General features: G+C 41.7%; 1 protein-coding gene across 5 annotated transcripts in view; it reads right to left on the bottom strand.

Annotated features, from left to right (window-relative positions):
• LOC102448644 (E3 ubiquitin-protein ligase rnf213-alpha-like) overlaps window positions 1-20,488 on the bottom strand; it is a 130,661-nt gene that overhangs the window by 62,398 nt on the left and 47,775 nt on the right. For all 5 annotated transcript variants that reach the window (XM_075928855.2, XM_006120887.5, XM_075928853.2 and 2 more), the window contains 10 exons: window positions 18,974-19,096; window positions 18,749-18,847; window positions 12,538-12,666; window positions 11,516-11,720; window positions 10,275-10,454; window positions 8,067-8,198; window positions 5,322-5,905; window positions 3,780-3,945; window positions 2,529-2,746; window positions 254-391 (listed from right to left, as the gene is read on the bottom strand). In XM_075928855.2, the coding sequence (XP_075784970.2) occupies window positions 254-391; window positions 2,529-2,746; window positions 3,780-3,945; window positions 5,322-5,905; window positions 8,067-8,198; window positions 10,275-10,454; window positions 11,516-11,720; window positions 12,538-12,666; window positions 18,749-18,847; window positions 18,974-19,096 (1,974 nt within the window). The remainder of the gene's footprint in view (window positions 1-253; window positions 392-2,528; window positions 2,747-3,779; window positions 3,946-5,321; window positions 5,906-8,066; window positions 8,199-10,274; window positions 10,455-11,515; window positions 11,721-12,537; window positions 12,667-18,748; window positions 18,848-18,973; window positions 19,097-20,488) is intronic.

Raw genomic sequence — 20,488 nt, 5'->3', positions numbered from 1 at the left:
AGAGAGGCACGACTCACTCCACCTTGTTCCAGGCTGGCTCTTTCCAGACTGACTCCAATTACAGGCTTCCCTATAGCCTGCAAGCAGGATGAGGAGACTTCTCAAATGTAAAGGACAGCCTCCCATGTTGGCAGCGCTTTCCTTTATCCTACATCCCCAACTCTTCAAAACTAAGCCTCTCTCAGGTCAAATTGGGCAGCCAAAGACACCTTGAAAAATGTGGGCCCTTGTATAGAACGCGGATGAACTTTACCTTGAATTTCTGAGGTGTGGAGATGACAAAAATCCCTTTGCCATTGATGGCCCTGGCCTGAGACATTGAGGAACGCTCCACAGAGCCATGACAATCATGGACCATTTGCAGCCACTCTCTGTTGTGACAGGAATCTTTCTATTAAAATAAATCAGTGTATTAGTTCCAGAGGAAGGAATACAGCTAAACACCAGAACACTACAGTATCACTTGCTGAGATACCGATAGTCCCCCAGTTCCTGTGGTATTTGCTCCCCCTGCAGCCTCCCTGAGAGAAAGTATTAACAACATTCCCATCTGCAAAGACGGACAAGGAGGAGGCGGCATGCAGGCACTCTAAAAAGCAGAAATGATAGATTGGTACATTTTGGTCACGGGGCCAGTGGAATACTGAGGTAACATTATATATAACTATTAGACTCCTCTTTTTCCTTCACCTCAGCTTAGCTCTCTGCCAGAGTTTTCTCTTTTCAGTATTTATAATTTTTTAAAAAGGGTTTCACCACCTTAAAGCTACCATTCTCCTAGTGTGAACACAGGTAAATTGATGAAATTGTGCTTATGCAAGCCTAGTTACTCCCGTATTGGAAGAGGAATGAGCTATACTGGCGTAGAGCACTAGTATAATCATGTCCACGCTAACGGCTGCCCTGAGGCCTTCTCTTCACTACCTGGAAGAACAGCGGCGTTCCAATTGATCTTCCGGAGTTTGATTTAGCAAGTTTAGTTAAGTCTTAATAAATTGAACTCTCAGGTGTTCCCAGCAGCATCTGGTAGTCCTGGTCTTGCAAGGAGTAAGAGTTAGGGAAGCTGATGGGAACATTTGCTTCCTTCGGCCTCCTACTGTGGGGATGCCACCAAGCTCGGCTTAAGGTAAGCCAACTCCAGCTATATAGAATACGTAGCAGGAGTTGCATTCCTTAAGTCAAGCTGCCAGGTCTAGTGTAGACATGGCCTGAGTTAACTATTTTGGTAAAAAAATAATCACACCTATGACAAACAATTATACAGAACAAAAACTGTGTGGAGAGCCAGGGTACCATTTTGAAGGGACCAAATACATTACTGCCATTTTCAAATGTAAGCACTTAGAACTAAAGCTGAATGAATAATTGTTTTTTTTTTCTGGTTAAAAGAGAAGGGAGGGGCAGCAAACTGAAAAATCCAAATAAAAAAACGTAGTTACGTGCAAACCAAAATTGAATTTTTTGTTTTTCTCACTGTGACAATATGTACCCAGGTCTCCACTCACTATGCAGATCAGTTTTTCTAACCCTTTTGTCATTTTGCTGCTGTCCTCTGGAATTCTCCAATTTGTCCATCTCTCTCCTAAAGGGCGCCCAGGACTGGACACAGTACTCCAGGTGAGACCTCACCAGTGCCAAGTAGAGCAAAACAATGACCTCCCGTGTCTCACAATACAACTCTCCTGTTAATACACCCCCAAAAGATACTAGCTTTTTTTGCTACTGCCTCAATGGTTGACTCACTCTCAGTTTGTGATTCACTATAACGCCTACATCCTTTCCAGCAGTACTACTGTATTGCTAGTTATTCCCAGTTTTGTAGATGCACATTTGATTCTTCCTACCTAAAAGTGTAGTTCTTTGCACTTCTCTTGACTGAATTTTATCTTATGGATGTCAGACCAATTCTCCAATGTGTCAAGGTCATTTTGAATGCTAACCCTATCCTCCAAAGTCCTTAAAACCTCTTCCAGCTTGGTATCCTCTGTACATTTTAACTCCGTTATCAAAGTCATTATTGAAAATATTGAACAGTACTGAACCCACAGGACCCCATTAGAGACATCCTCCTACTATGACACTGGACCACTGATAACTACTTTGGGGGCATGGTCTTTCAATCCGTTATGCACCCATCTTGTAATAATTTCATCTAGATTTCATCTGAAGTTACTTGTTCTAAAATTCCATGAAGAACAAATGTAACGTTAACAGGCAGAACCAAGCCTGGGACCTCTGGAGCTTAGTGCATGAGCCTCTACAGCTTGAGCTAAAAGCCAGCTGCCTCACAGCTAAGGCTGTAGAAGACTTTCTCTCTGTAAGTGGCTTAAGTGCCACTAGATAGGACAAGCGATGAGGAGTCCTGTGGCACCTTATAGACTAACTGAAGTGTAGGAGCATAAGCTTTCGTGGGCAAAGACCCACTTCGTCAGATGCATACCCAGAAGGTACCTGGGTTACATCAACTCAAATCACAATGTACCTTTAAGACATTTATTTTGAGGGGAAAAAACCCAAGCAAAACTTACTAGCTTCTTTGGAAGGTTATTGTCATTTGCTACAGCATCTCTGATGGGACTCAGAGCTGAGGAAAAATCATCAAACCCTGATTCAGGAGTCAGGTCGAATAAGATGGGAACAGAGGCAGACACAGCATCCCTGAAGAACCTCACTTTGTCAATGTCCATGTCATTTTCTCCTGCAGAAATGGATGCCAGCTCCACAAATGTAGGAAGTTCCGTTTTGTCTGCAAGAAGAAAAATCCAACAATGAATGTAAATCAAACCAAATACAAACATTCAAGAATCTACAGTGTTAATCAAAAGTTACAAAGTCTTAGCCCTCCAATGCTGAAAAATCCCTATTGATGCTCCCTTTGGACATGCCAATTAAATTAAATGAATAAAATCTCAAATCTAAGAGTGGTCAGAAATTTTCCATCAACACTTTTTTTTTAAATAAAGGCATTTTGACTAAATACCTTTTTTTAATGGAAAGTCTCCACTTTCCTTGGCGTTTTTAGATTTCTGTTTGGAAAAACAAACTCGGGGATTTTTTTTCTTTTTTTTTAGATTTTTGGCAGTTTTCAGCCAAAAATCAAGATGTTTCCCAATTTTTGAAGTTGATATTTATTTTACCTGATGGGGAAAAAAACTCATCATTTTTCAAATATCACTAGTTATTTCCACCAACTGTACAGAAATCTTCTCTGGCAATTCAGCACTTAATGTGCTTATTACAAGTGCAACATGTAACATTTTTCCTATTAACTTTACAAAGCGCCCTGTTACTAGACATCTGATGACATATGTGGGAGAAAAATATTTTGCTTGTTTCATAACTCCCTACACTAAACCCATGCTGGTCCAACTGTTCTTCACTATATGCATAAATGTGCAGTGGACACCCTGTGGCCATGCATTCCACAGTCTCATCTCACTCTTCTTTACTAAAAAAAGAAGTAAATTGCTGCAGAAATGTCTTGATTTTTTTCTAGTTACAGTCACAGAAATATTGAATAGAACCCTTATGAGAAAACAGAACTGCAAAATTATCTTTAACATAATCTGATCTTTAGAAAGACCATGAAAAACCAAATAGGGGATTTTCAGCATTATTGTTTAACTGTTACAATTCATGCATATGAACACTTACCGTGTGCAATTACAATAAAAAACTTATCTCCGACCCACAATATGACATATGAACTCAAGCAAGTAAGGATTACATCATTGGCTCTCAGTTCTTACTTAGCTTATAAATACTGGAATAAAGTTCACCTTTTATGACGTTTGTGATCCAAGTAGTAAAGTCTTTCTTTGAACACTCAAGAAGTTCCTTTAAGAAGTCAAGCACACCCTCAGGGATGTTACTCAGAGTATCTTTAACCTTTGCAATATCATCGGTCATATAACCAAGAGTCTTATCCTTGAAGTCTTCGTCTTCCTGTTAAAATGCAGAATAAGGAACTGTGTTTCTTAGCCCAGAAATGAAACAAACATTTGTTTTAATTAACTAACTTACTGTTTATGTTGCACTAGGAGCTATACAAATACAGAGAAAAAGACTCTCCTTGCCCCCCAAACATTATTAATGAAGAGTTAAGGTCACTCAGTTCTGCTTTGCACCCTTGCCAAACTGCAATGTGAACCTCTGAAAACCAGGAAATCCAAAATTAAAGTCCATGTCACTCCCACTACACTGTTTTGATTCTGCTCCCTCAAGCTGGCAATAGTTAATAATATAATCCTGTGGGGGTCTAAAACGGTCTGTCAGACATGATTGGATTTACTGTTGTGGATATTTAGGACTGGTCTACACACAAACAGGCATTGGTTTTATTCAGTGGTTCCCAACATCTGGTCTGGAGACCCCTGGTGGCCCGTGACAGTACTGCAGGGGGTCCACGTAAAGTTTAAAAAGATCAAGCCAACACAGTGGACCCGATCCTTACTTTTATTTTTCTTTTATTTTCCTTGATCCTTGAAATTTTAATAGATTGAATATGCTCGAAAGGTTGGGAGCCACTTGTTTAACTAAATCAGGTTCTTAGAGCTGATTTTATTATAGGGGTGGAAGTCTATGTGTGGACAGACTTATTTTGAAATAAAAATGGTGAAAGCTGAGTTAGCTAAAGTGATTTTTGACTTGTTTCACTCATGTCCAAGAACAGGACTCTGTGCCAAATTAACTGAATTGGTTCCAACTCATACTCCTTCTTATTAATATGACTAAAATCATTGCAAATATGCCTTCGGCATTGAACACCAAAGAGCGTTCCCAGCTGTGAATCCCCAGTAGACATAGGTGACTCCATGCTGCTCTCATTAACGCATCTATCTGAGAGAGGGACAGGGACAGACACACCCCTGTGGTAGACATCTTTCATTGGCTACTCAAGGTAGCTCCTCATTTATAGGAGCCTTTCTCTCGCCACTCGTTATATAAGGAGACTAAGCATTTAACCCAGGCTATGGGGATTGTGCTGTTGTTTCTGTGATTTTCTAGGCACCTAAAATTTAAGTAGTTTTGTGAATCTAGGACTAAAAGTCTGTGCAACATCTAGCCTTGATCTCTGTCACTGTCCAGCCTGTGCCCGGCTTGACAGGGGTCTGATCTCAGGTAAGGGCATCTAGTAGCTACATGCTATAAAAATAATTGAAAAATAAATCTTGCTTATGCCATTTTTAGATCCCGGGAAGAACTCCACTGTTTTCCAGGCTTTTGCCTGATTAACTGAGATCAAAATGAGTTGATGTGTCAAAGGAGCCTGCATTTGTCTAACCCATGACTCTAATGGTATTTATGAGAGTCGTACGTACATATTTGGTGAGGTCATCAAGGAGCTGAAAATCTCCACCAAACCCCAGGTTCTGCCGTAGCTCGTCTATCATTTTGGCTGTCTTCACCACCGTGGAGAGTTTCAAGTAGTTATTAATCTTAACCACCGCAGCCTGGACCCACTCAGACCTGCTGCCAGGTTCTCCCTCGCTCCGCCCCATGATTTTAAATTCCTCTCTGAGTATCTCTTCATCCATTAGCAGATTTCCAAAATGTCTCTCAATGTCACCAAGGCGGATGGAAAAATCTTTAAGGGTCAGATAAGTGTCTCGAAAATTGGCCAGGGCTGGGATGTAAATGTTCTCCTGTATGTCATCCAGAGAAAGAAGAGTTTTATCTGGGAAACTGGCCTTGGCAAGTTCCGCTTTCAGCTTCCACAGTTTCCGGAAGAATTGGCTTTCCTGTAGGGTATGAACTTTTCTAACCATGCTGTCGTATTTAGCGAGCGGGTGCGACTGCAGACTCTCACTTCTCTCCTTTCCACAACAGGAATATTTCTCCACCAGCATCTGATCCTTCATGCTCTGTCTCATGGCAACACCTTGTTTCATGGCACCTATGTCAACTAAATAGTGTGGGGGACAAAGATTAATTAACATGTAATTAACAGATTCCAGAAAGAATAACTAAGATTATCTGGTCTGACCATCAGGATAACACAGGCCACAGAACCTCTCAAAATAATCCTGTGGGAACTAGAGCAGGTCTTGTAGAAAAATGTTTGCCCTTTAAATGACCATGGCAACTAGATTTTATATGGTCTCTGAGGGGAAGCCATGTCAGTCTGTAACTTTAAAAACAACAAATAGTCCTGTGGCACCTTAGAGACTAACAAAAATATAGAGAATCGTGAGGCTTCGTGGCTAAAAACCACTTCAGACAGATTGGAGAGCATTGGTTTTACCCACGAAAACTCATGATTCTCTATATTTGTGATAGTTTCTAAGGTGCCATAGGACTACTACTTTTTAGATTTTATATGAACATTCATAATTCACAGAGCCTTTCAAAATAATAATGTGGTTATCTAGGATAGCAGCTAAGTGTTTGTGTAGCAGAATCACAGGGGTAGGATACTAAATATTAGGAATGTAATTAAAGACAGAGCTAGACTGAAAGAATGCTGAAGTTGCAAAATCAGATATTCAAATATTAGGAAATTCGTAGGGTCACAAAGACAATCTTCTAAATGTGACCCATGTGTAACAACTGCCCCAACATCTGCCTGAGTCTGCAGAGAGCCTGTGACAATCATCCTGAATGGAGGAACTGCCCCAAGTGTAACCCCTTCACAGAGGAAAATTTTCAGTCTAGCTGTAAAGTAGATTCATGGAGTGAACCAAGAATTATTCGGATCTTCGTATCCAGCCTCCAGCACAACCCAAGCCACAGAATTTTCCTTAGTGACTCCTGCCTCTGGCCTACTAACGCCTGTCTGATCTAGAGTGGAGCTTTGGGGAAGAGATGCCCCATCTCTACTGACAGGCTCGCAGTGATGGAGAATCCACCCCACCCGCAGGGGAGTTGTTCCAATGGTGATTTCCCCTCCCTGGTAAATAGTGGCCCTTTATTCCCAGTCTGAATTTGTCTCCCTTCAGTTCCCAGCCAGTGGCTCTGGCTTTGATTTTGTCTGGAGGGAGGTTAAAGAACCTTCCACTCCCAGCAATTCCTTCCTTGTGTTGGTCCTTATAGACCAGGATCACATCACGGCTTCACCTTCTCTTGGATACACCAAGTAGGCTGAGCTCTCTTGTAACTCTTCTGAAACCTTTCAGGTGGGCAACGTCCCTTTGGAAGTACTGACTTCAGAACTGGACACAGAATATCCAGTAATGGCCTCCCCAGTGCCCTATACCGAGGTAATATCATCTCCCTGTTCCTACTCCATGTCCCCTGCTCACAATCCAGGACTATATTTGCCCTCTTAGCCACAGAATGGTACTGGGAGCTCAAGTTTAGCTGAGTTCCATCCAGGGATATCTGTAGGATTTATACAGGACTATGTAGCACTTTAAAGACTAACAAGATGGTTTATTATGAGCTTTCGTGGGCCAGACCCACTTCCTCAGATCAAAAAATGTATTTTGCCTTACTATGAAACTGGAGCCCCTATGCCGGATCGCAGATGGCGGGGGAATAACTTTTTAGAGTTGTGATTTTATAATCTTCAGTTACACACAAATGAAATATTTTAAAGCAGATTTTAAACTAAGGTCCTATCAACTAACACAGTCAATTAAGAAACTGGCAGGATGTACCTGGAGCTGGAAAATGCCTGTGAAATGGCGTAATTGCCTCCAGAATGGCTTTCACAGGTTTGATGTGCTGCTAATCACTCTGGGCTTAGTCACTTTTATGTTAACTAGATCCTCTCCCAGAGGAAGCAGAGCTGCAGAGGAGGGATAGGAGTAGGTGTTTAGGTAGACACTTTAGACCCAGATGCAGGACAATGTAGCTTAGTCTTTAAAGTGCTACATTGTCCTGCATTTTGCTTCAACTACCCCAGACTAACAGCTACATTTCTATCACTTTAGACCCAGTGGTGCCCTAAATTTTTGGGTGCCCTACATTACTGTGCATTTTGCGTGTGGGTACGGATGGCTCTGTTTCCATCAGGACACCAACCCCTCTCTAGTGCCACTGCTTTGCAGGATACAGTCCTCCCATCCAGTAAGCATGTTAAGAAATTCCATTGTGTACTGCAAGAGAACAGAACAAGACGGTACCGTTTATGATGTCCATGATGCAGGCGCACAGATGCAGAAATGCTCGTCTTTGTTCTGTCCGTTTTTTCAGCTGCTCATACTCCTTTCTTCTGACATCCAGTACTTCCGTTATATATGGAGAGAAAGACGGCTCTGAAAAAGAAACACTAAGGATTTTTAAGACAATCGTTGCCTTATGGGGAAGTTGCCCTGAATTTCATTGATACAGCAGCAAATATCTGCCTTTGCAAAGAGCCTCAGATAAGAGTACTGAGAAGTGAGGGTGGGGCTTATTTTGTGGGAAGAGCTTGTCAGAGATCTTTTGTCCCTCAGCTTTTTACTAACCAGACAAAAGTTTTGCAAGCAGCATGAGGCAGCGGAGCTCCTGATATAATCAGCATTAACAGCTACAACGGAATATTGTAAATGTTTTGCATGCAACTGAGTTTGTAAAATAAATGGTAAGGATGCTGCTAATACCCAACTGCTACCAGATGTACATTAAGAAGGGAGTATTTTAATTTAAAATTCAGTCCATCACATTTAACACAATTGTTTTCAATTACCCCACCCATGATATTTTAACACTCCACTTCTGAATAATTTATTCATTATTAACTAGAAGATTTGCTCAGGTCCTTAATTCAACTGAGATTTAAAAAAAAATAAAAGGAAAAAAGTACATGCTTTATTTAAATTATTGTATTTTTCAAAAATACAGTGTTATTTTGATGAAGTTAATTTTTATTTCAGATTTCTTTTTAAAAGGGGTTATTAAAACTTTTCTATTTAATTTTTTAGTCATTTTTTAAATGGAAATTACATCAAGTGTATTTTTTCTTAATCCTTATAAACTGTTATCATTCACTATGTTTTAACAAATAAGAATCATATTCAGTGTAATCTCCAATAACCTTGTCTCCAAGTTTTCAAACCTTAAGCATTGATTTTGCTGTGCCAAAACAGAGCGCTACTCCAAATTTCACCATTTTATCTCTTCACTGTAAGATTTATTGAAAAGCAATCCTATTTCATGTCCATCCTATTTTTCTGGCTCATCTTGCTTCAGTCTCTTTCACCATTTACTCAATTATGTCAATTTTGAGGACTGTACTTGTTTTGGTGATTCTGTCTCCTTTCTCTTTGGTTTTATGAGAAGTATTTTCCTGGCACAACCAAATCCTTACTTAGCTTTAAGTTAGGAGAAGAGAAAGCTGTATATTGAATTTGGTGATCCTAGCTCTTAGGGTGAGTCTACACAGCCAGTTTTAACTTGAAATAAGCTATGCAAATTGAGCTACGTGAATTGCATAGCTTATTTCAAAATAGCTTATTTCAAAATTGGGAGCATCTGCACAGCACTTATTTTGAAATAGAGCACTCTCCCAGGGTATGTCTACACTACCCTCCTAGTTCGAACTAGGAGGGTAATGTATGCATACCGCACTTGCTAATGAAGCGGGATTTGAATTTCCCGGGCTTCATTAGCATAAGCGGGGAGCCGCCATTTTTAAATCCCCGCTGCTTCGAACCCCGTGTAGCGCGGCTACACGGGGCTCGAACTAGGTAGTTCGGACTAGGGTGCCTATTCCGAACTACCGGTACACCTCGTTTCACGAGGAGTACCGGTAGTTCGGAATAGGACCCTAGTCCGAACTACCTAGTTCGAGCCCCGTGTAGCCGCGCTACACGGGGTTCGAAGCAGCGGGGATTTAAAAATGGCGGCTCCCCGCTTATGCTAATGAAGCCCGGGAAATTCAAATCCCGGGCTTCTTAGCAAGTGCGGTATGCATACATTACCCCGCTAGTTCGAACTAGCGGGGTAGTGTAGACATACCCCCTGTGACTTCCCTTACTCCTCATACAATGAGAGTTACAGGAGTCGGAGTAAGAAATCCTCCAGTATGACAATATTTCAACATTATTTCGAAATAACTGCCTGCTGTGTAGACATAATTATTTTAAAATAATGCTAGTTATTTCGAAATAATGTTGCTGTGTAGACATACCCTTACTGTTCAGGAGGAGATCTTGAGCAAAACAGACAAACAAACTCTCTAAAATACATAATTGATCATTATAATTGATAATTGGTTTTATGGTCTATAGAAATTGTAGTAAAGTATTATTTTGCATTTTATATTCATTTTTCTTTTCTGATGATGTCTCATAAAAATAATATGCTTAAGGTAATTTTGGGGGGATAAAAGTATGAATCTGCAAACTCACCAGTGAGTTTTATCATCTCAGAAAATGCACATGTGTGATCAAGAATGTCAGGTAGCATGTTGAATGGGATATCTCCAGAAAATAAACTGTGACCCACAAAGGAGAACAACTCGTACACTTTGGAAAGCAGCAGATGTGCATCTTTACTGATTAGACTTTGAACCTTGGGCTTCGATTGTTCTGCAAAATACAAAAAAATATAGTGAGATACTGGGAACAATTTCAGAATATGCACTAGGGTTTCCTTCTCTGTTTTAACAATGAACCACAGAATAAGTTAACTGTTTTTACTTCTTTAACTTCATTGGGATAATTCAGCTGCAATAAACTCGACGTATAATAGATGTACCAGTTTTCCATAAGTGGTAGGTGAAGAGAAGGCTAGGAGAGACAAGCCCCAAGCCCTGCCCCCAGCTCTGGCTCTTCTGTCCAGCCCCGTCCACAGGAGCCAAGCCCACCTCCCATCCCAGCACCATGGGGAGGTGAGGCAGCGCACAACCCCAGCCTCCTTGGTCCCAATACCACAGGGAGGAATGGTGGCATGTGACCCCAGCCCTGGCCCTGAAAGAGGATGAAAGTGGGCACTTTGAGGCAGCAACATTCCACCTCCAGTATGCCCACAGTAGGCGTTCTGGAGGTGGAAAATGGGTGAGGCTAGACTGGCAGTTTGAGAAGACAATGCCACCCCCTGCCTATTATACCTGCTTCCTCTAAATGTTCATACCAAAAAAAAAAAAAAAAAAAATAGCAGAGGAATCGTTTTGAGAAGACCTGACATTGATTTTTTAAAAACTTTTGGTGACTCAAAAAGTTGAAAAAAAAATTATTTCATGGCAAAACCATGAACAAAAACAGTTATTTCAAACTCACAAACTGAAACATTTTTTAAAAAGATCAAAAGAAAACATTTCAAATTTTTTCCTTGTCCTACCCCACCAATCTCTCCTCCCAACACCAAACAATTTGGTGAAATTGACACAAATTCATAAAATGTTTAGCTGTTGCTGAATCTGAATGTTTTGCAGCCTAAAAAAGTTGTGTCTGAAAAATTTTACCCAGCTTTAGTCCCAAGTCTCCCAGGGCCAGATGTTCAAAAATATTTAAGGCACCTACATCTGGAGATAGGTCCTTATTGGGATTGGAACCCCATCAACTCCTTTTCAACCCTAGCCTAGTTATGATCCCAAAAAGCTGAAACCATTCTGAGGTCCCTAGCACAAAACATCCATATAGAAACTCACGGACAGCCGAGATAATATCATAGCCCATGGAGGAAGTGAGTAGCCATTTGAGAACATTGGCTGTGTTCATTTCAAACTGGTTAGTATTCTCTAGCTGCTTCAGTTCTTCTGTCCACATATTTTCAATGGTAATAGATAGAATTTGTGCACGAATTGGCTTGCTCGTCGTTGAAAATTTTGGAAGAATTTCTTTCAGTGATGACTTCTGTAAGAAAGAGTATTTTCTAACTACATGGGTAGAGACATTTTACAGAGGAACAGAAAGAGAGAGAGAGAGAGAGGGAGAAAAAGAGATAGCTTAAAAGTATCCCTCTTCTGCCAAGATTTGTCTGTAACATGTCATAACTAGAGCTTTGAGAATAATGGATTTTTGGGTTTAGGGGCCCTTTTGTTTATTAAGTTTCTTGTTGATTTTAAAACTCAGAAAATGCTATTTTGAATCAAACCAAATTTATCTGGGTGACTCCACATTTAATTTTTAAATGGCTTTGTGATTTAACTCAATCAAATCATTTTAGTTAACCTGAACAGGCACTGGTTTTGAGTTTTTCATTTTGATTTGGCTTTTGGCATGGGATGGTTTGTTTCTTTGTTGTGAATGTTTTTATTTAAATTGTCCAGATTTCAAAATGAGCTCCTGTTTTAAAATTAAAAGTCGCAATTTATTTGAAAAGTCAAAATGATTTTTTCAGTGTTTCCCTAAAACAATTTGTTGCAACCGAAAATTCTGAATTTCTGGAGCTCCAAAAAATAGATTTGGGGTAAACAAATAAAAACAATTCTTTGCCACCCCAAATTGTTCAGCTCTACTTATACACCTATTACTAATTTAGTAACCCTTTATAATCAATTAGTACGTGTTCCCCTCATATAAAGAGTAACCAATGGTATAATAAACATGCACAAAGCCATCCAGCATGACAGAGCGGGGAACAGAGCTCAGAATTTCCTGGCTTTTAGCCCCTCTGTTCAATTAGCATCAGGCAGTCCCTATACAGGAGGAATGAGAGACTCCTCTATACCTTGGTTTTTGTCAGTTCTCGGATACTTTGAATGATGTGTTGCGAAAAGCAGTTTTCCAGTTCTGTATCTCGGTACTTGGCAATGTTAATGAAAGTCAAGTAGTGATCAAACAGGTGCTTAGCGTTCACCTAGGATGAAGGAAATATATGTTATGCAAACGTCAGGAAAACATTTCTTAACGTACCAGAGGAATGAAAAAGGAACATAAGAACAGCCACTCTGAGTCAAACCAGAAGTACTCCTGAGGGAATTCTGAGCCAAAAAAATTAAAAATTCTGCACATGATATTTTAAAATTCTGCAAATTTTACCTGTCAAAATAACACTACATAATCCAACCTGTTTCTGTTATTTGGGCAATCTATTTCAAAATACCTATCAGGAAGTACCTCTGTAATAATACAAAAAAGCAGTCATGTAGCACTTTAAAGACTAACAAAATAGTTTATGAGGTGATAAGCTTTCGTGAGGCAGACCCCCTTCTTCAGATCATATTCTGAAAGTGATTAGGCATGACCATTTTATAACAGAGGGACACAATGAAAGTAAAAAAATTTTACAAATTGACAATTCAACTACATAGTGGGGGGAAAGGGGGAAGTGACAAGGAAGGAGGAAATTGCTTATTGTAAGGGTCAATTAAGTGTTTAATCTAAGGTCACGAATATCAAAAGGTGAGGAGGTGGTCTTTGTAATGTGTAAGAAAAGTATCATCTCAATGAAGGCCCATTCACAACGTGTCAAATTTTAGCATAAATAAAGTTCTGAGGTCAATCTTTGTAATCTGGTGTTAAAGTCTCTTTGTTGTAAGATGCATGTTGTCAGGTCTTTAAGAGAATGACCAATTTGATTGAAATGCTGGCTGACAGGTTTGTGTGTGTGGAGATTTTTGATGTCTGATCTGTGAGCATTAATTCTTTGGCTAAGTGACTCACCAGTTTGTTCAATATACATTGCAGAGGGGCATAGTTGGCACATAATGGCATATATCACATTGCTGGATGTACAGGAATATGAGCCCTTGATCATATAACTGACATGGTTAGGTACAGCGTTGGTGTCCCCAGAGTAAATATGCAGACAAAGCTGGCAACAGGGTTTGTTGCAAGGGAAAGTTCCAGGGTTAGTTTTATTGTGGTATGCCCTGTAGTTGTTAGTGAGAATCTTTCTGAGATTAGGTGGTTGTCTATAGGGGTATGTCTACATTAGCTCATTAATTTGAGCTAGGTAGGCAAATGAGGCGACCAGAGTTGCAAATGAAGCCCAGGATTTAAATATCCTGGGCTTTATTTGCATGTTCCTGTCTGGTCGCCATTTTGAAATTTCACTAGCCCGAACTCACTGCCCCACGGCTACACGCTGCACTGAAACGTTAATTCGAACTAAGTCCTTAGTTTGAATTAACTGTTACTCCTCATTCCACGAATTAACGAGCTAGTGTAGACATACCCTAAGAGAGTACAGGTCTGTCACCCAGAGCCTCTCGGAGTGTAACATCATGTTCCAGTATAGGTTTTAGGTTACTGATAATGCATTGGAGAGGTTTGAGTTGGGGGCTATTGGTGATGACAAGTGGTGTTCTATTGTTGATTTTCTTGGACCTATCTGGAAGTAGCTGGTTTCTGGGTATTCATCTGGCCCTTCCAATCTGTTTTTTCACTTCCCATGGTGGGTAGTTGAGTTTTACGAATGCTTGGTAGAGATCTTGACGTTTTTGGTCTCTGTCAGTAGGATTAGAGCAGATGCGGTTGTACCTAAGGGCTTGACTATAGATGATGGATCGTATAGTGTGTCCTGGATGGGAGCTGGAGGCATGTAAGTAAGTGTAGCAGTCAGTGGGCTTCATGTAGAGAGTGGTATTGATTTTGCCATCAGTAATTTGTACTGTGGTGTCCAGCAAAAGGGATCTCTCGTGTCGAATGGTCTAAGTTGAGACTGATAGTGGGGTGCAGATTGTTAAAATGTCTGTGGAATTCATCCAGCATTTCTAGATCATGGGTCCAAATGATAAAGATGTCATAGATATAGTGTAAGTAAAGGAGGTGCAATAGGGGACGAGAATTGAGGAAACGTTGTTCTAAGTCAGCCATAAAGATGTTAGCATACTGCGGGGTCATGCGGATACCCATACCTGTGCCGCTGATCTGGAGGTATAAATTGTCCCCAGAATGGAAATAATTGTGGGTAAAAACAAAATTACAAAGATCTGCCACCAGATTTGCCATGGCAACATCTGGGATAGTGTTTCTAATCACTTGTAGTCCATCTTCATGTGGAATATTGGTGTAAGGAGCTTCTACAACCATGGCGGCAAGGATGGTGTTATCAGAGTTCCAATTCCAGGAGTTGAGAGTTAAAGAAGCCCTACAACAACCCACTTCCTGTTTTTCTGCCTTCTCCCTTGCACAGAACCCATCTGGGTGACCAGACACCAAAAATTCCTCCGATCCAGCTGCCAGCCAAAACACTGACACCCTCTTTCCCACCAGAGTCCAGCTGTAGAGTCCCCCTTGCCTATACCCACAGCTGCACATCCCAGAGCCCAGCTATGGCCCCTGGAGTCACCAACCCTCTATGCCTCAAGGCAAAGGGATCCAGAGGGACAACCAGCCTAATGATCATTGCCAGGCCAGTGTGGAGTTTCCCATATACCGCTATCTCCTTCCCTCAGGGCAGGCTGAGAACTGCAGCAGGAAAAGGGAGTTACTCACTTCATGCAGTAACGACTGTTCCTCGAGATGTGTCCCCCCATGGGTTCTCCACTGTAAGTGATGGGTCGCACAGAGCTGCAGAATGGAGCCCTGCAAAGCAGTTTCCCCTTTAGCCACGCATGCAGACGAGACGTCTCGCACTGCTCCAGCCCGAGCGTGTAGCTTGCATGGCTCAACCTCTCCCTTTCAGTTCATTGTCCACACCTGAGTAATGAGACTCCAAGCAGAGGGGAGGAAGGGAGGGTCGTTGAGGACCCACAGAGACACACATCTCGAAGAACAGTCATTACTGCACGAAGTGAGTAACTCCCTTTTCTTCTTCGAGTGATGTCCCCATGGGTGCTCCACTGTAGGTGTCTATATAGCAATATCCAATATGGAGGGAGGGAGCCGGAGTCACTGTTTGGCAGTGGACAAAACTGCGGTAGCCACTGCTGAATCAAAAGCAAGTTGAGGCAGTATGGCATAATGTTTAGAGAAAGTGTGGTCTTATGACCATGTCACAGCTCGATAAATGTCTATTAGCGGGATGTTGTTCAAGAAGGCTGTGGAAGCCGCTGTAGCCCAATTAAAATGTGCTCTTGGTGGGCGTTGCAATGGTTTGTTGGTATGACTCTTAACTATGCATGTCGATATTCACTTTGAGATATGCCAGGATGAACTGGATGCGCCTCTTGAGCATTCTGGATGCAAATAAAAAGTCTTTGAGATATCCGAAATGCTTGTGTTCTGTCCAGAAAGAAAGCCAATGCTCGTCGGATATCGAGAGGGGCAGCATCTCGCAGTGAGGTGTGTGGCTTCAGGAAAAAGGAAGGTAGCACAATGAGTTCATTCACCTATTGTGGAATGGTGTACAGACTTTTGGTAAGAATGCTGGCTGAGGTCTCAGCATGACTCTGTCTTCCGTTAAAAACATGTATGGGGGTTTGGCCATAAGGGTCCCAAATTCCCCAACTCTCCTTATTGAAGTAACAGCTAGTAGAAAACAGACCTTCATAAAGAAGAAGAGTAGTTCAACAGTGCGATGGTTCAAAGGGGGTCCTGGTCAAACAATCCAAAACAAGATTCAGGTCCCATAAAGGAAGTAGGAATACGTTGTGGAGGCCCTTACGGAACCTTTTGGTGGTAGGATGTTGGAATACAGAGAAACCATCCGCTGGGGTCTGAAAGGCTGTTATTGCAGAAAGGTAGACCCTTGGAGACAAGAGTGAAAGCCCCAATGTCTTAAGATTTAGGACGTAATCTAGGATGATGTTCAGTGGGGACATCTGCAGTTCTACCTTGTTCCCTGGCACCACTGAGAGAAGCAGGCCCACTTCTGTAGGTAAGTTTTCCATGTAAATGGTCTCCTGCTATAAAGGAGAATGTCTTTCACCCCTTGAGAACATTGTTCTTCTAATTCTGTGAACCACAGAGTAGCCACGGCTGGAGGTGGAGAGTATTGGGTTGTGGATGCAACAACTTCCCATAGTTCTGGGACAGAAGGTCGCATTGGCGTGGCAGCGAGTAAGGAGACTGAACTGCTATCTTGTGTAGGTATGGATACCAGGTCTGGCACGACCAGGATGGGGCTATGAGACTAACACCCATGGGGATATCGTTCAAAGAAGAACCCTCTAACTCCTTCCCCCTCTCTATAACTGTGTCTTCTATGTGCAAGCTGGGCCCAGCAGCCCCTGGTGGCAGTCAGCAAAACTGCAATCTATTTTGGGGGGAGGAAGGCAATTCTGTGCAAAACTAATTAATTTCTGCAAAATTCTGCATTGCACAGTGGTGCAGAATTCTTCCAGGCATCCAATGGTTCATTTACCCCAGCATCATGTTGTGATGGTGTGGTCCTCAAGGCCTTCTGCTGGAAGCCTTGTGGTCCTGCTACAGACAAGGCAATAGAGAAGTCCTCCAACCAGGCTAGAGCAGCAGCAGAGGAAACAGCCAATCAAAGGCCAGGAGGGCCCTATAAAAAGACCTGGGTAACAGACCTCAAGGTGGGCAGCCTGGGAGGCTGGCTGCCTAAGAAAGCAGTAGCACCACAGACAGTTCACTGTGGTGATCTTAGTGAAGACTGGACTATGATGGGATTCTGACATGAAGCCCTGAGATAAGGGCAAAGATGTTGCCTCTAGGAAGGAAGCCCTGGGGCACCACTCTCTTCCAGAGTGGGGAACAGACTGAGGGACACTATAGCAGCACTGAGATGGGCCCCTGTTAGATGTGTACACCTGAAAGAGTTTGTGTTCTCTGCACACAGGGGGGAGGGGGGAGTGTCTCAGCCAGAGAGCTGAGTCACCAGAGACTTTTAAACCAGAAAGTGCAGTTAGCCAATGGGGCGCTTAATCACTCCGATCACAACATCCCTCTCTGTGGCATTTTCTCCACTCTATGTCTACACAGCAAAGTTATTTTGAAATAACTTTCCTAGCATCTACACAAGCCAACTGCTATTTCAAAATTAATTTGAAATAGTGGAGAGCTTATTTCGAAATTGGTAAACCTCATTCCACAAGGAATAGCACCAATTTCAAAATTACTATTTCGAAATAAGCGCTGTGTAGACGCTTATTTCGAAATAGGGGGCCTCCAGCCCTTCCTAGGGTGACCTGCGAGCCACCCTGACCACAAGGAAACTTCTGACCTGATGCCCTGCCAGAACCAGTTCTGGCTGACCTTAAATGCGATTCAGCATCCAATCAGTGTGGACTCAAAAAGATATTTCAAAATGCATTTTGTGTGTAGACGCATTATTTCAAAATAAGATATTTCAAAAAACGCTGTAATGTAGACATACCCCATCATATCAAGCACACAGTACTTGTCTGCACTGCTGGCATGCTCCCTGCCTCTCATCTTTCTTCTTCTAAACATTTCCTTAAACATAGCAGATGCTATGATGCCTATAGCATCATAATGGATCAGTATCATTTGGTTTGCTGATAATTCAAAAAAAAAATCAGGAACAAAATCGGTTTGGGAGGGGGTCAAACATTTCATTTTACATTTCATTTTGATTCCAAGCTTTTTAACTATTTTAAAAAAAAATAAAATCAAAGGATATTCCTAAGTAAAAAGTGACATTTCAAAAGTCAATGACATTTGATGAATGCCAAAACAAAATGTTGGGGTGGGTTCTATTTGGTTTTGTTTCCAACTCACCAAAACAATTTAGTGAAATCATCACAAGTTTGCAAAATGGTTTTGATGACACTTAATTAGCTTTTTTAGGTAAAAAAGTTTTGTCCAAAAATGTTCCTAACTCTACTTTCAAGGACCTTCACTGCTGGTCCTAACTCTGTCTCACCTCTTTTACACTCCACCTCCCTCTAAATCTCTCCTTAAAAACAACTGATGCTGTGGGTGGTCACTCATCGAACTGGTTTGCTGCTACTGTTCTTTATTCCTCCCATAATAATCACTGGTGCTTTACACTTTCCCGTCTGTCTGTGTCTGCATTTAAGTTCTCTGAGGCCAAGACCATCTTTCTGATTTGTCATTAGTCAACTCACCTTTTTTATCCACTTCAAAAACAAAAATGTATTAAGTTTTCGCCAGTCACAGGTCCACTCATCACAAAATAGCCTAGCGGCAGAGAGCTGCTGCCATCTCTAGGAACAGAACAAACCTGTTAGTTGACTATTTTTAAAAGCAACAATAACAACAAAAAACAATTTCACTGGTGAGGGGGGAGTTGTTGCATTTTGTTTGTTTGTTTGTTTTTATTTTTTACTCACATCAATATCATGAAAAAAGGCTTTTTCCTGGTCATGTGGTTTGGGCAATAATTCCATGATCCACGATTCTGCTACAATCATAAATTCCTTGAGTCCACTCGTCTTCTTAAAGTTCTGAAAATCCTTGGAGATAAAAAGGAGCAAGTCACAGAAGAGACAAACTCAGCTTTTTGTCTCCTTTATAGACAGTAAATGAAAAACAATTCACCAATTTCAAGATTCACTGTTATTCCATATCCTAAATATCAGGTCATTAGAACATTTGGTTGTGCAGAACTCATTATCAGATGGCTAGGGAAATGACAAATTTAAGTAGCTCTGGAAGCTAAAAGAGAAAATAAAGAAAACCAAGAGACAAATAGGCCATATTTAAGTGATTCACTGAGCACTTTTTTTAGGGTTCCCATCTTGTGCCTCAAAATCTAAATTTCATTGAAAATAAAGTAATTCATCTAAGGCCTTATAAGCTCTAACAAAACTTTCAAATTATGAACAAAGGGTGTTCCACTGATTCATAGATTCAAAGGTCAGAAGGATCCATTGTCCCTCAAATAACTCCTGTTTGAACCAGAGAATATATTTCTAAACAATCCAAAACTTGATTTAGCAAAAACAGTGAGGAGTCCTGCGGAATCTTAAAGACTAACTAATTTGTTTGGGCATAAGCTTTCGTAGGCTGGAGCCCACTTTTCAGTTTGGAAAAGAGACAACTAAGGAAGGATATGATAGAAATCTATAAAACTGCATGAAGAAAGTGAGTGAAGATGTGTTATTATACCACAAGAACCAAGGGTCACCCAATGCAGAACTTGATGCCAGAGGATATCATGAAGGAAAAAATATAATTGTTTTTTTAAAAGAATTAGCTAAGTTAATGCAGAAGAGGTCCATCAATGGCTATTAGCCAATGATGGTCATGGAAAGTAATTCATGCTCTAGGTGTTCCTAAACCTCTGACTGCTAGATGAAGGGACTGGATAACAGGAGGAACCACTTGATGACTGCCCGTTCTGTTAATTCCTTTTGAAGCACCTGGCCCTGGCCATGGTCAGCAGACAGGATACTGGGCTAGATCAACCATTGCTCTGACCCAGTATGACTGCTCTTACATTTTTAATTTCATCTCATTTTGGAGTCAGACATGGGAGGTGTGACGGGGCAGCACCGCCCTGCACTCAAGCCCAGGGAATTCACCTGGCCCAGTGGGCTGAGAGGGCCTGACCCCTGCAGGCTTGCTGGGCATGCTCCCAGTGCAGCCCAGGTATAAAGGGCTGCAGAACTGCTCAGTTGGGGCTGACCTCTGAAGGAGGAGGAGCTAGGCCATGACCGCCCAAGTCCACCCACTGCAGCCCGAGAGAGGGATGCTGGGCTGGCTGATCTCGCCTCTGCCAGGCCCAGGCTGAACCTGACCCCAACGCCGGAGCCACCATACAGCCTCCCTGAACACAGGCGCTGCACCCGCCGCTGCTGCACCAGACGCCAGGTGGGGAACCACTGCTATTGCTGCCCGACTCA

This window comes from Pelodiscus sinensis, chromosome 5 (genome assembly GCF_052426305.1).
Source record: "Pelodiscus sinensis isolate ZL-2025 chromosome 5, ASM5242630v1, whole genome shotgun sequence".
NCBI classification, from domain to species: Eukaryota; Metazoa; Chordata; order Testudines; family Trionychidae; genus Pelodiscus; species Pelodiscus sinensis.
This window is presented reverse-complemented; position numbering and strand designations above follow the sequence as displayed.